Source organism: Wolffia australiana, chromosome 10 (genome assembly GCF_029677425.1).
Source record: "Wolffia australiana isolate 7733 chromosome 10, ASM2967742v1".
Classification (NCBI taxonomy): Eukaryota; Viridiplantae; Streptophyta; class Magnoliopsida; order Alismatales; family Araceae; genus Wolffia; species Wolffia australiana.
The window spans coordinates 12,890,277-12,904,737 of record NC_135844.1 but is presented as its reverse complement, the minus strand read 5'-3'; the positions used below and the strand labels follow the sequence as shown (position 1 = coordinate 12,904,737).

The 14,461-nt window shown below is 35.0% G+C and overlaps 1 protein-coding gene across 1 annotated transcript; it reads right to left on the bottom strand.

Annotated features, from left to right (window-relative positions):
- Nucleotides 1-3,969: 3,969 nt before the first annotated feature.
- On the bottom strand, nucleotides 3,970-7,226 carry LOC144708869 (Man1-Src1p-carboxy-terminal domain protein). The gene is made up of 9 exons (XM_078582317.1): nucleotides 6,943-7,226; nucleotides 5,934-6,061; nucleotides 5,775-5,846; nucleotides 5,552-5,694; nucleotides 5,326-5,440; nucleotides 5,155-5,235; nucleotides 4,741-4,878; nucleotides 4,379-4,466; nucleotides 3,970-4,298 (listed from the first exon to the last, which is right to left on the bottom strand). Exons 1-9 carry the CDS (start codon nucleotides 7,160-7,162, stop codon nucleotides 4,213-4,215), a joined length of 1,071 nt encoding a protein of 356 aa, XP_078438443.1. The 5' UTR covers nucleotides 7,163-7,226; the 3' UTR covers nucleotides 3,970-4,212.
- Between the last annotated feature and the right edge of the window lie 7,235 nt (nucleotides 7,227-14,461).

Below are 14,461 nucleotides of genomic sequence, written 5' to 3'. Positions count from 1 at the left end.
AATAAAGATATAAACATTATCATATTAACCTACTAAAACGGATGTTATCATGGAGACATTATATTCAATTATCAAATAGTTATATTTATAATTAGTTCATACCTTTATTCACCGAGGATTAATATAAAATTTTAAATAATATTATTGACAGGAAATACAATTGATTTCATTTGGATAGTGGAGGTCAAATTTAAGCCCAAATGGAATCCAAATTTAATGTGATGAGTTTTGTTTTTCACCAGAGTTGTTAAATTAGTGGGAATTTCAGTGCATCTAAATTTTAATAACTACTTAAAAGTTGAACTTAGATATACTTATAGTCCATCAAATATCTTTAAATTTTAATTTTTTAGATTTTAAGTCTAGTATCAATAACTTTTATTTTAGCTGACATTATATTTAATATCAAGTTAATGCCCAATTGGAGTTGACTTATCATTGTCCCATTTATCTCTGTATATCAATTTGGCTTAATTTTAATTAGAGGTTGAGAAAAATTTACCTGATATAAAATTTTAATATTTATTGGGAGCTTTTTGGATTCTAACATGAGTATACATGAATCATAGATAACACACATTTTAATATGTTAATATGATGATATTTTCACATTTCTTTCCATAAAACTGATTGTATATGAGTGTTATGAAACCTAAAATGATTAAAATTATTTTTTATAATGATATTGTAATTTTATGATTTTTAATGTATTTTTAATGGTTTCTATGACATCATATGCTTAAATAACATAATTTTTGAGTCAGAATATAATCCTTCCTGAACATTTTGGCGCTATATTCAAAGATATATATATATTTTAATTTGAAGCATAAATTTCTAACACTTTAATGCCTTAATATCTATTTTTATGAATTATTTAATGGTTCTTTGATTTTTTAGGTCTTAAAATTTTTGAAGAGAGAGAAAATCAGGGGGCTTAAATAATCTAAATCCAAATCGTGATATCTTACCATCAAGAAGGAGTTTCGGGCTGAAAATTTTTAATGGAGCTTAATATTCCCACCTCTTTCCATCAATATGGTTGGATCTATAAAATAGAGCCTCAGATTTCTGTAAAAATCTTTAATCTCACTTTTTCTTAGAGAGGCAGATTAAGATAAAGTGAAGTTTTGAATGTCTATAAAGAGTGTTATTGTTGTTTTCAGTACTTGCGGATGATCAGCAAAGAAGTGGAGAGGCTGATAAGAATTATGAAAAGGACTAATTTTAATTTTTAAACTTAGTTTGGGCGTTCACATTACCAAAATATTTCGAAGTCAGTTTGCATATTTTCACATATCGAATATGCTGACTAAGGTGTGACCAGTCTCAAATACTTAAATCAATAACTTTAATCAATTTGATTACTGTAATAAAATTGCATGGTTATTCTTTGTCTCCAAGTAGATAAATCCCTACTCCATTTGAACATCATGTTTTTTTTTTACAACATGGTCGCAACCCTTGATCATGATCTTCAGTATACTCCATTTTAATTCTAAAAACATAAAACCCATCAGAGAATCACCAACAATATAATTCTAAGTAGATGATTTACTTCAGAATTATATTAAAAATCGTCCTTATAAAAATCAATAGTTCTACAAAAAACATAACATGTTTTAGTAATAATAACATAAAAAAATATAATTACACTTTCCTAAGTATTATATAAATTATGAGATAAATGATTAATTTTTCCTTCTCAATGTATATGAGTTTGCCTTTTAAGACAGACGTGCTAGATAAATAAAATTATTTACTGAAAGTTTTTGGCCTACTTTAGACAAGGCAACTGATTCTATATACAATTGATTCACATTCAATCTTCAGAAAAAAATCGAAAATAGTAGGTACTATTAGTTAAAACTAGAAATTTCAGAGCAGATAGACTTTAAGATAAACATGTCATAAAATATTAGGTAAACTAATAAATCTCTCTTACTGAAAATAGAAAATTTATTTCAGTTTCATTAAAATAAGAAAAACGTGCATATTTTACAAAATTTTGATGACCGAAACCTTTGTGTTATTGAAAAGTCATCACATGAAAAATATCATCTACCTTCACAAAAAATATTCTACCTCTAAATATTTTTCTTCCCAACAATAGCCTTATTTGTTGGGAAAAGGTTTTGGAATGTTGATGGGATTATAGCTAATGTTATTGACTCTAAATTATAGGAAGTTTAGAAGATTTAAGATTCATTGAGGTAATAAATTCAATATATTTGTTGTGGCAACAAACCATCAATAAACTTTCTATAATCCCATGTCACATGAAAATTCAAAGAAATGTGAATGTTTATTATCACCCCATCACTTAAAAGATCTTGAAAGAGTTATTAAGCTTGATAAATGTCACATCTAAAAACTAATTTTGATGTATACATGGTCTGGATATCAATTGATAACTCTCTACGTTTATTTAACATTGTAGCTTTTTTCTTCTTACATTATTTGGATAAATTCAATTTTCTGGTGCCCTCCTAAAACTAATAACTTTGTGTGTCAGGAAATCAACCTCTTCTGTAATTTAAAGTACCCAAGAATTTTTTGAATTTTGTATGATACTAAATCTGAGGCAAGCAGAGACACAAAATTTAGTTTGTTCCCAATAGTTATTTGATCATGAACATACACATCCAAGCAATAAGCCATATTAAATACTAAAGTGAATAAATAACATCTAAATCATCAGATACCCATGTTAATAGCTTAAAATTTTATTAATATTTTGATTTTATGATGGATAATTATTCTTATTCATCTTAAATATATTTTTCTGGTAATTAATATGAAGAAGAAAGGTTTTAGGAACAACTTTTTAAAAAAGTGTTTGAGTGCTTTTTGAAGAACTCAGCTCTGATATATTGAAATAACATGCCCCGCCATTAAGTTTTCGTTTGTTATTTGTGATATATTTTGCTGAATTTGAAATCAAACATAAACAAAAATGTAAAAAATTGTATTTCATGTAGTTATTTTCAGAAGTACATGAAATAATTTCGTGGATCTTGATTATTTGGCCCATAATTCCTTCTAAGTAATTAATATGAAACCATCGAATGAACCAGCTACATGACTCAATTTCATACTATCATTTTGTGCTAGTCTGATATAATTATGGGTGGACAACAAGGATATAAACTATGAGAAAGGCTATGATTTTCAAGGAGGAATCATGAGGCATATAAGTAAAGTTTGCGCATATAAGGCATATAAGGCCAGAAATCATGAGGAATATAAGGCCAGAAAGTCCAATGCAACAAAATGGGAGAAAGAAGACCTAGGATTTAACCAAGGAACAAAAATGGAAGATGGATTTTTACCTGTGCCTTTAATAGAGGGGGGGAGCTGAACGAAAGCCCTTCAAAGTGATTCATGTCAGATCAAGAGACTCCAAGGAGATGTAGAGTAGCTGAAGAAACGTGGTGAAGAAATGTATATTTGGAACTATTTCCATTATCCAATCACCATTCACAACTAGTTGAAAGACACAAAAAGGTTGTGCACTGAATCATACATCATCAAATGTTGTTGGCTGATACAAAAAGTGTGCGAGCTGTTTAATCATGGGTTTCCTCCCCCTTCTTCTGTTTTCAATTGTTCATTTCTTAATACCACCCTTCAATCCGTGTTCTAACTACTTTTACCACTAGTGAAAATATAAGTACCAAAGTCAAACCAATAACTAAAACAGGCATCAAGAATCAGCGCACAAGATACAGTTCAATGATCGACTGGAACTAGTAACTTTGAGTCGGTGTCGACTAAAGCGATTGGGTCAGATCAGATCAGCCAAAGAGTGTATTCGATGATCGGGTCGGATCAGGCTGAGTCAGTTGATCAAATTGGCAAGTTGATGATGAGTCTGTCGACCGAGATGGCTGAATGAAAATCAAATCACGTTTCAGTGAGTTTGAATTTGTAGTAATCTCATTTAGAAACGATGTATGTACAAGGATAAATAGAATGCACAGCTCACATTGCCTTACTACCAGAAAGTGCAAGAACCTGACTTATGAGCTCATACCCAAGAAAAAGGCATGGAAAATGAGCATAAGGAGATGGCGAGACTCTTCAATATCCACATGGCTCTTCTGATTCATATATATTTTACAATTTTGAAGCTGAATCATGAATTCCCTTTCAGTGCGGGAGAAAAATTATGATCACTACGATGCAGCAAGCGCCGGGAAGAAACTTTGATTATTTTGCCTCCTCGAGAACCTTCGTCCTCCTGGTTGCAGTCTTGGCCTTGGTCCTCATTATTTCTGAACTCAGATACCCTTCAACTGACACAAATATAATAAAACATCTCATTAAATTTTACTTTTGAATGTATAGAGTGAAATCAGTATTTCGATCTCTTCACCTTGCCATTGAAGCACAACTTTTTGCTCCCCTTTGATCATCCTTGGGTACTCGTCTATCCGAGAATCTTCCCTGATCAGTTCTTCCACCTAAATCAAGAAATATGCATTAGAAAAAGACCATAAAAGGCAATAAACTTCAGAGTTCATTATTTTCTTTGTTCGCATGTCTATTTTTGAAGTAGATGGTCTCAAAATACTAGTTTAATGTCTCCTTATTTTCAGTTCAAGAGATCAATACTTAAATCCGGATTTGGTTTTACATGTTATTATATATTCCTGATTGATATAATGAAGAGAGTGGTGGAGGCATGGGAAGATTGCACACTGAAGTAAAATAAAGTGATCAAAATAATAGTTGTACCTTTCTCCACAAGACTTTGTCTCGTCTTTCTTTCGGCAAGAGAAGATGATCACGGAGCCAAGAACAGCCAACCCAAGGATCAGCTTCTGTGTCTTTGCTCTTTGCGCTCAGAGCACTCTCTCTGAGGATTTCACACACCTGGATTTTCACGGATGTATTTCAAAATAAATCATGTATTAAAATTTAAACGTGGTCAGAGATTGGAAGTCTTGAAAGGAGGGACCAATATGTTCTGAAAAAAAATATTTTTGCACAAGCTTCTATATATACCGTAGTCTCTTCTTTGTATTTTTTCTAATCTTCTGAAGGCCACATCCCTGAATGTTCAGAGATTATTGTGGATTATCTTCAATAAAAGTTATTTCCCCCCAGGAGAAAAAAGGTACTAGGATGGCGATCAAAAAGTAACTTTACCTGGTCATAAAGCTCTTCGGCCCTGTTAGAGATGCATCTTTTTCGATGTAATCTATATGCAAGAATCGCAGATGCAGGTATCTGAAATTAATGATAAACAAAAAACTGCATTTAAAAAATACCATAAAATGGTCCCACAAGAAGTGAAAAATACAGAGCATATTAGCATACCAAAAAGGAAATCGAGACCAGAAGCCATATATTTCTGTAGGCCCAATCTTCAATAACGCAAGAGTATGGTTTATACAGCTCAACGAGATTATCTGCGCATTTCAGTTCCTTATCTCTACACATAAAGCGAAAAAGAATATCAACGAAAATAACAATTGAATAATCGAGGTCCAATTTTTCTTTTTGTAAAACTTGAAACTGATAGAAAATAGAAAAGGCGAGGTACCCGAGGGCTGACATCCTTATCTCCAGGGAGTTTGCAACAGCTTTTATAGTGTTCTGGCTCAAAATATCCCAATAGGAGTTGTCTACCTGACTTACAGGTTTAATTCGGTTCTCCAGAAAGTTTAATACATCAGATTCAGAAAACTGTGGGAAAGAAGTGATTAGAAATTTTCATCTTTTACCCGGATAAAAAAATAAATAAATTGAGTTTTCAGGCAACATACCCAGGCTTTTCCCGAACCACGGCACAGGAACTGGGCATACTCGCCACAAATATGCTCCTCCATCATCTTAGACTGCATTATTGAGAAAACCCTTACAATGATTTGATTACCCTAAGGGAATAAAATAAGCACCAAAATCAGTATAGATATTTAACTAACAAGAGTCTCCAACTGTCTAGTAATCTCTCCATCTTCCACGCAAATCCAGCCCTTCTTCTTGTATCCAAGAAGACATTCCCACCTGCCTCTGGAGCACTCCGCATGGTCAGGACAAGGCTCACAAAAATCTACAACACGTTTTTCCTGGTTAATAACAAAATGTCTTTATAGTTCAAATAAATAAATTTTTTTGATAACGTAGAGAAAAATTCAAAGAAAAAAAAATCGGTAAAAAAAAACTCTATTTTAGCTTAATTTATGCATGCAAGTACATAAAAATGTCCAAATACCAGTGAAATAGCTTTAGAATTGATTTTTACCTTAATTTTTGCGTGGAAGTATATAAAGTTGTCCACGTACCCGTGGAATAGTTAGAGAGTCGATTTTTAGTTTAATATTTAATGGAAGTCTGTAAAGGTGTCAACAAACCTATTAGAAAACTAAAGAGTTAATTTTTTACCCCAAGTTTTTCGTGGAATTCTTTAAAGATGTCTAGAAAACTATGAAAAAGCTAACGAGTTAATTTTTAGCTTAAGTTTTTCCTGGAAATCTATAGAGATGTCAACAGACCTATGAAAAAGCAAAGAGTTGATTTTTAGCATAATTTTTTCATGGAAGTGTAGAAAGATGTCGACAAACCTATGAAAATGCTAAAATAACCGATTTTTCGCTTGATTTCTCATGGAATCCTATTAAAAGCTAAAGAGTTGTTTCATGGAATTCTATGAAGATGTCTATAAAACTATGAAAAGGATGCAGAGTTGATTTTGAGCTCAATATTTTCATTGATTACTGTAAAGATGTCTATAAAATTATGAAAAAGCTAAAAATCAAGGATATCTATAAAGCCAATGCCAAAAATAAAAAAACTGATTTTTCGCTTAATTTTCTCATGGAAGTCTATACAGATGTCGACAAACCTATGACATAGCTAAAATATTTGAAATCTAGCACAAGGGTACTCAAAGAATGAAAGAGAGAAGAGAATAGAAGGAGATAAAGTACATACCAAGAGCTTCGTCACCGCTATCACAGAAGGGTATCTGTTGGCGATGTTTAAAGGAGAAGAGGAGATGGCAAGCGAGGGCGACGGAGGAGGCAAGCGAGATAACGATGAAGAGTCTCAAAATCTCTTCTCCGGAAGGAAATAGCCCCGCCGGAGGTTCTTTGAAGAGGGTAGTCCTCTGCCTGCCCTTGGAGTGAACGTTCTTCCTCTTCGCCGAGGCCATCTCTCTCTCTCTCTCTCTCTCTCTCTCTCTCTCTCTCTCTATGTATATCTCTTTCTCTCTCTGCTTCTGAGAGATGTTATTTAGAGAGAGATGGTATTTAGGGGGAGAGAGAGATGTTCTTTAGAGAGAGATGGTATTTAGGGGGAGAGAGAGATGTTCTTTAGAGAGAGAGAGAGAAAGAGGTAAGTTAGGGAGGGAGGAAGAGAGTGATGTTATTTAGAGGGAGAGAGATGGTAGTTTAGGGGGAGAGGGGGAGAGAGAGATGTTCTTCAGAAAGGGGGAGAGTATAGTTCCGGATCGTCCGGGACGTGGACGATGGATGAGACGGGACGAAGATCGTCCCGTCTGACGTCCAGAATCAGTGCAGGGTAGGGAACGGCACGTCCGGGACGTGACCCCCCCCGACGTGACGGGATGGATGACGCTCGGTGACAAACGGTGATGTGTTGAACTGTTCGTCACGTCGCCTTCTTGTCACACGTCTGAGGTGTTTTGAGAAAAACCGTCACATACCCGCCACGCTCATTCATTCTCCATTCCCCAGCTTTGTCCTCTCTCTTTATCTATACAGTTCATTCTAATCTCCCCTTGCTTGCGCTTCTCATCCTATTATTGTCTCCGATTGTGCGAGATCTTGTTGAAACTAGTGGAATATCCGGGAGAGGAAAGAAAGGGCGTCCCTTGAGCTTGATTCTGTTACCATTTTGGATCGCCAGCGCTCTCTTTTGCCTATTCGGTGAGCATTCCATCCTTAAAACTGCAAATATGTTGCCAATTGGGCCTCTCTCAGACGGATTCTCTGTTATTCTCCTGCCTTTTCTGGCAATTAACTTGCTGGCCTGCGTCTTGTATTTGATCCAATTTCCCCTCTTTCTCCTTGATCTCCGACGCGGCAGATTGCTTCAACTGCATGCGCTTCTCTGCTTGATTCTCAAGTAGTTTTCATGGCTTTTCCTTTTTTCAGCCTCATCACCGTTCTAATCGTTTTTGTTCTTCGTCAGCATCCTCCGATCATTTGATTGGTATTGATTCCGAGACTAGGAAAGCCAGTGAATCCTTGAAAATTGAAACTTTCGTCGACCCCTTTTAATTTGTTACAGTCTAATCTTTTGGGACGGCGATATTTCATGATCTTGCCATCTCTTACGCAGAGGAGCTAATAAAACAGTATTAAATAAACGTCACGGCCATCATCCGTGACGGCCACTTCGTCATGTCACACGTCCAGGGCACCCCGTCACTGTCATGTAAATCTCGTCACGCGTCACCGTCACCGTCACTACCCCTGAATTCCGTCACTGTCACCGTCATGTCATCCATCACTGTGACGTGTGACGTGACGGATGACGATAGTCGTTCCCTAGTGCAGGGACGAGGACGGGACGGTTTTTTTGTCCGAGAACCCCGGATGGGGCGGTTTTTTCGTCCTAGTGGACAAAAACCGTCCGGTCCGGAGGTCTCGGGATGAATTTCCGTCCCGATTTTCGTCCAACCTTGCGGCTGGGGCGATTTTTTCATCCTGGGACGAAAAAACTGTCCCATTTGCATCCCTGCACTATAGGGAAGAGAATGTGAAGAGTAAGATATGTTATTTAGTGGGAGAGAGATGTTCTTTAGAGAGAAAAAAAGAGTGAGAGAAGTTATTTAGATAGATAGAGAGGTTATTAAGAGAGAGGGGGAGGAAGAGAGATCATATTTAGGTACAACAAGGGTGAGAGATGTTCTTTAGCGAGAGAGAGTGAGAGATGCTATTTAGAGGGAGAGGAAGAAAGAGAGATGTTATAGAGAGAGGGTGGGAGAGATTTTTTTCGGGCGAACAAGGGAGAGAGATAGAGTGAGAGAAAGGGAGATAAAAGTGTGAGGGTAAGAGATGTTATTTAGATGGAGAGTGAGAATGAGAGATGTTATTTGGCGAAATGGATGTTGTTAGATATGGAAAGAGTGAGAGAGATATGTCATTAAGAGAGAAACAGAGAGAGAGTGAAAGGTGTTATCTAGGGATATAGTGTGAGAGATGCTATTTAGATAGAGAGAATATGTTCTTTTGATAGAGAGAGTGAGGGGGAGAGATGTTAGTTAGAGAGAGAGAGAGTGGGTGAGAGTGAGAGATGGTATTTAGAGAGACATAGATAGTAAGAGAGAGGGAAGAGAGAACTGTCATTTAGAGAGAGAGTGAGAGAGATATTATTAGAGGGAGTGAGTGAGAGATATGTTATTTGGAGAGCATGTTTGTGTGGAGAGAGAGGTGAGAGTGAGAGATATGTTATTTGGAGAGAGAGAGAGTGTGTGTGTGGGAGAGAGAGGGTGAGAGTGAGAGATATGTTATTTGGAGAGAGAGAGTGTGTGTGTGTGGGAGAGAGAGGGTGAGAGTGAGAGATATGTTATTTAGAGAGTGTGTATGTGTGGGAGAGAGAGAGGGTAAGAGTGAGAGATATTTTATTTAGATAGAGAGAGTGTTTGTGTGCAGGAGAGAGAGAGGGTGAGAGATGGTATTTAGAGAGAGAGATAGATATTGAGAGAGGGACGGGGAGAGAGAAATGTCATTTAGAAAGAGAACGAGTGAGAGAGACATGTTATTTAGAGGGAGAGAGAGATACTTGTTAGAGAGTGAGTTACAGAGAGAGACTTTAGAAACAGAGATAAATTTATAAATAAAGAGAGAGAGAGTCTCCACACAATGAGATATATGTATATATATAAATATATATACAGAGAGAGGCTGCAGACATATATTTCTGTGTAGAGATAGAGCTCCTTCGTGCGTTTTCAAATATATTCTGATCAAAAAATTATTTCAATTTTGTGCATGAGTAGCAGACGTCAAGGGAATGATTTAATTTTTTATCTGTAAGATTTATTAAAGTCATTTCAAACCTTGTAAAATCAGGTGTCACGCATCAGCAAATCCCAAAACATTGTTTAAGCCTAAGCATTAGTTCCTTCCATCTCATTTCAAGAAATAAATATCCTCTTGATATTCTGTAAAGAACACCTAAATCACTTTTGTATTCAGTCTTCAAAGTGATATGCTCAGTCAAAGAGGCATGAACTAGGTTTATATATTCTATCAATTGATTATAAATGATAAGATGATATACATACTACATAACATTTAGATATTTTCAATCAAGCATGGATTTAATGATCTGTTGTGAAATTTATTGGATCATTAATCCTAATCACATATCAAGTAGAAAATTGAAATATTAACTTTGAAATTGATTTACATAAAGTCATTTGGAATTTTTTAGTAGTGCCATGATACTCTACCATCACTTTGCAATTAGAAACAGTTTTATTTATATTTTGAATCATAAATTTTCAATAGTTATCAGAGTGGTCAATTACAGTCTGAGTGTTAACAAACTAATTACAATTTCACAACTTTATGGTAAGGTTTGAGATCACTATCACTGAAGAACAGAAGGAATTTGGCCAGAATAGGCAGATAGAAGGCAAATAAAGAAAGGTGAAAAAAAAGAATATATATATATATATATATATATATATATATATATATATATATATATATATATATATGTATCGTATTACATTTGTGAAAAAGAACAAAAAGATACACATATATTAATTGTGTTAAAGGGCCACTTGACGAATAGTTTCCATGTAATGTCATAGCATGTGAGATTCTTGCGCTACTTCATAACATCTCTCCGAAAACTAGAGACATGATATTATTCATGCCCATCTTGGACATAAGCTAATCATGCTAAAGCTTGGTCAACCCCTTGGTTAGAAGGTTGGCTAGTTGGTGCTTGATGAAGTGATGTCAAAGGCCATGTGTTTGGTCTATTCATGGTGAAGTGGATCTAGCTCTAGGGTGGTTCCAAATTATTGTCACACCATAGAGTGACAGATTGCTCAAGAGGAAGCACCAGTTATCAAAGAAGATTCTAAATACAAATAGTTTATTAGATGCCTTTGACTATTGCGTTCAATTCTGCTTCAACATGTTACCTCTTTCTACTTCTTGCTGTGTCGTGAAACTAAATTTCCACATAAAATGAATTGTTAAAAAGTTTTGTATTTTTAATCAATATGTGAACTAGCAATGCTAGCATCAATATAAACTTCAACAATGCGGGCTTACCTTTCTGAAGGTTAGGCCAATGCCAATGGTGTCCTCTAGGTAGTGAAGCACCCAGTTAGTAGACTGTAAGTAAGAGACTTTAAGACGCATCATAAATTGACTAAGAGCAGTATCAATAAAACAAATGTCTAGAAGCATGTGTGCCAAGAATATGAGTTTGCCCACAAGCCTCTAATAAGAGAGGATGATATATTGTTTGGTTCCACCATAGCATTGGTGAGATTCTGATTTACTTTTTACATTCTAGGAGTCTAGTCTCACGTAGCAAATCATAAATATATTTATGTTGAGATATGGTTTTATGCAGGGAGAATGGGAAACCTCGATGCCTAAAAACTTAGAACTATATAACTTCTAGGCACATCATAAATTGACTAAGATACATTATAAATTGACTAAGAACTTAAGGAAACCTAAGTTCTTAACATCAAAGTTAACCTTACGATGTTGGCTCAAAATAACTATATAATGAAAATCATGCATGTAATAATGATGTTATCTACTTGGACGATGAGGAGAAAAATATTCTCATAGAGGTTATGGTGATAAAACAAGGTATGGTCACCATTACATTGATGATAGTTAACTACAATCATTATTTGAGTGAATTTGTCAAACCATATACTTGGAGATTGCTTCACACCATACAATGCCTTCTAGAGATAGATAACTGATTACATAAAAAACATAGGCATAAATATGTGTTTTATGATTTATATCAAGAATATGCACAAACATTATCACTTATTTGTGTTGAAAATGAAATTAGCACTCAGTTTTGTAATTGGTCCTAACTAATGGGGTTTAACAATTTATGAACTAATGACACTTGATTCCCTTGAATCAAATGGTTTTTTTTTTCTCATCATTTCTTGGAGCTTCATTTATAATAGTATTAAGTAATTGGAATATGAATGATGGATGAGAGAGGGACCTAAAGCACAATGAAGCCCACTATGGAGCATGTCCAATTCAGATCCCAAAAGGAGCTTAAACCAAGTCAAAGGAGAGGCCTATTTTTAAGGAGAAATTCAAGTGGGTAATTTTTGTTTCTTTCCTATAAAGGGGGGCTCAAGATTGATTGACCAAATTACTAAATCCTGGCCACACATTCTAGGTTTCTCACATTGAGAATCTAGGATCCTAATTTTTACCCCTGTTTTCCCACATTATAACAATCCCTAAATTTCTGTCCCAAAACCTGTTTTAACAGCCTTGAGTGCAGCAGTGTTTCTTGGATCCACTCTGTTTGAGTATCAGGCTTAGTGCAGAAGGGAATCAGCTCATCAGGTTTGGAGGAAACTGAAGAAGAATGCATCCTTGGTCTGAATTGGAGTAACACCAGAGGTTTGTGCATTCTTTGAGACTCCTGCATTCCACTCTCAATTTTTCTGTCATTGTTATTATAGGACTGAAAGTGAAGACCCAAGGCTTTCCAATGCCGCAAACAATGCTAAAAAGTCCATCCTACAGTTCAAGTTATTGCATTTTTACTGAACCAAAAAACTAGAGATCCGCCACACATTTTTCAGTGCCAAAACGTCAAGTCTGGGGTGCTCCTATGGGAAAACCTGGCATCCTTTGCCAAAAAAGTACTCTAAGATATTTTAAGTAATTATTTGATTTCTTAATATTACAATACTGAAACAAAGTTTATCTTTGAATTTATTCTCAATATTATTTAGGTTTTCCTTCATTGCATTTGTTTAAAAAACAAGAAAAGTATTTCTTCTTTTATCTAAAAAACTATAAATAAATAATCACATCGGAAAACAGTTTAATTTATTTCTGGCTCTTTGTAGTTCAAACATTACTAAAATCTATAATTAGTAAGGAATGATTATAAATTTGTTGTTTAATCGAAGAATTAATGACGAATCATACTCTTTTAAAACAAACTTGTCCTGATAGAAAGTCATATCCTAGAGGAAGTTTCATTTATACTCTTTAAATGAAACTTTTAAAACATATTGGGTCAGCTCCCATTTATCCACTTTTTGACACTAGGAAAAATGTTTCTATGTAGTCATACGATACAGTTTGGTCAAGTTGGTCATCAGGTTTGTATTTTTTGGTGTGTACCCACCTGCATCCTTAAGCAATTTTTCAGATGGTAAAGAGTTCATTTCTCAAGTACGATTCCAATGAAACTTCATGGACAAAACTGGGATTTATAGCCTGTTGAATAACCATCAAGAACACCCTAGTAGCTGGTGTGACATTATTATATGTAAGAATATCACTCAAGGGAAACAGAGTAGTCTGAAAGATCTGAGTACTATCCATAATAGGCACATTCTCATGGGGATAATGATTGGACCTTCTAATGTACAAGCATAGTTTTTAAGCCTCTGTGGTTGAATAGGTATGCGCCAAACCTCTTGGTGGGTGTAATGGTGTTTGATAACACACATAATTAATAGGTTAATATGAACATCTCTTGCATTTGTAGAGATGACATGTTCGTTAACCAAACAGTAGTATATTTGTGGTACAAGATTCATGCAGCATAGAAAATACAAATAAAATCAGACCTTTAAAGGAAACACAAAAAAATTCAACGCTCACCTTATATGGAGTCAAATCTACTATTGTTTGGTTCATCAAACAAGTCATCTCTAAGAATGTAAGTTCCTAACATCTAGAGGTAACCATGTGCCCGTGGGTTGACTGCATCTCTTTTTCTTCTTCTTGATCTATTCCACAAGAGATCAATAAGGTATTCTCACCATTCTAGTTACCCCAGGAGGGAAGAATGCTCAAGAATTATGGAGAAGAAGAATCTTGAATGGTTTTGTCTCACTTAAGGCTTTGGGTGCTTTTCTAATTTAAGGAGTTTTTTCTAAAAACCCTTGACACTTTGAGTATATTCTACTTTAATAGACCGTTGAATTTGACCTTAGTCAACTAATTCTTAGTCAAACAAGGTAAGGGTCAATGAGTCAAGTTCAAACCTATCAAAAGGTCAACTCAATCAAAGACCCACTTAGTCGAAAGTCAGCTTAGTCAAAGGGCAACTCAGTAAAAGGACAACCCACTCTTAGTCAGTATAGCCAATGTTAACTTAAAACAATGGTCTACTCAAAATCATGGGTCTATTCAAAGCCAAATAAACATAAAGCCCAAGTCAAAGTCAACCAATTTTAAGAATATAGTCAAAGTCAACTGAATTACAAGGTACAGTTCAAGTC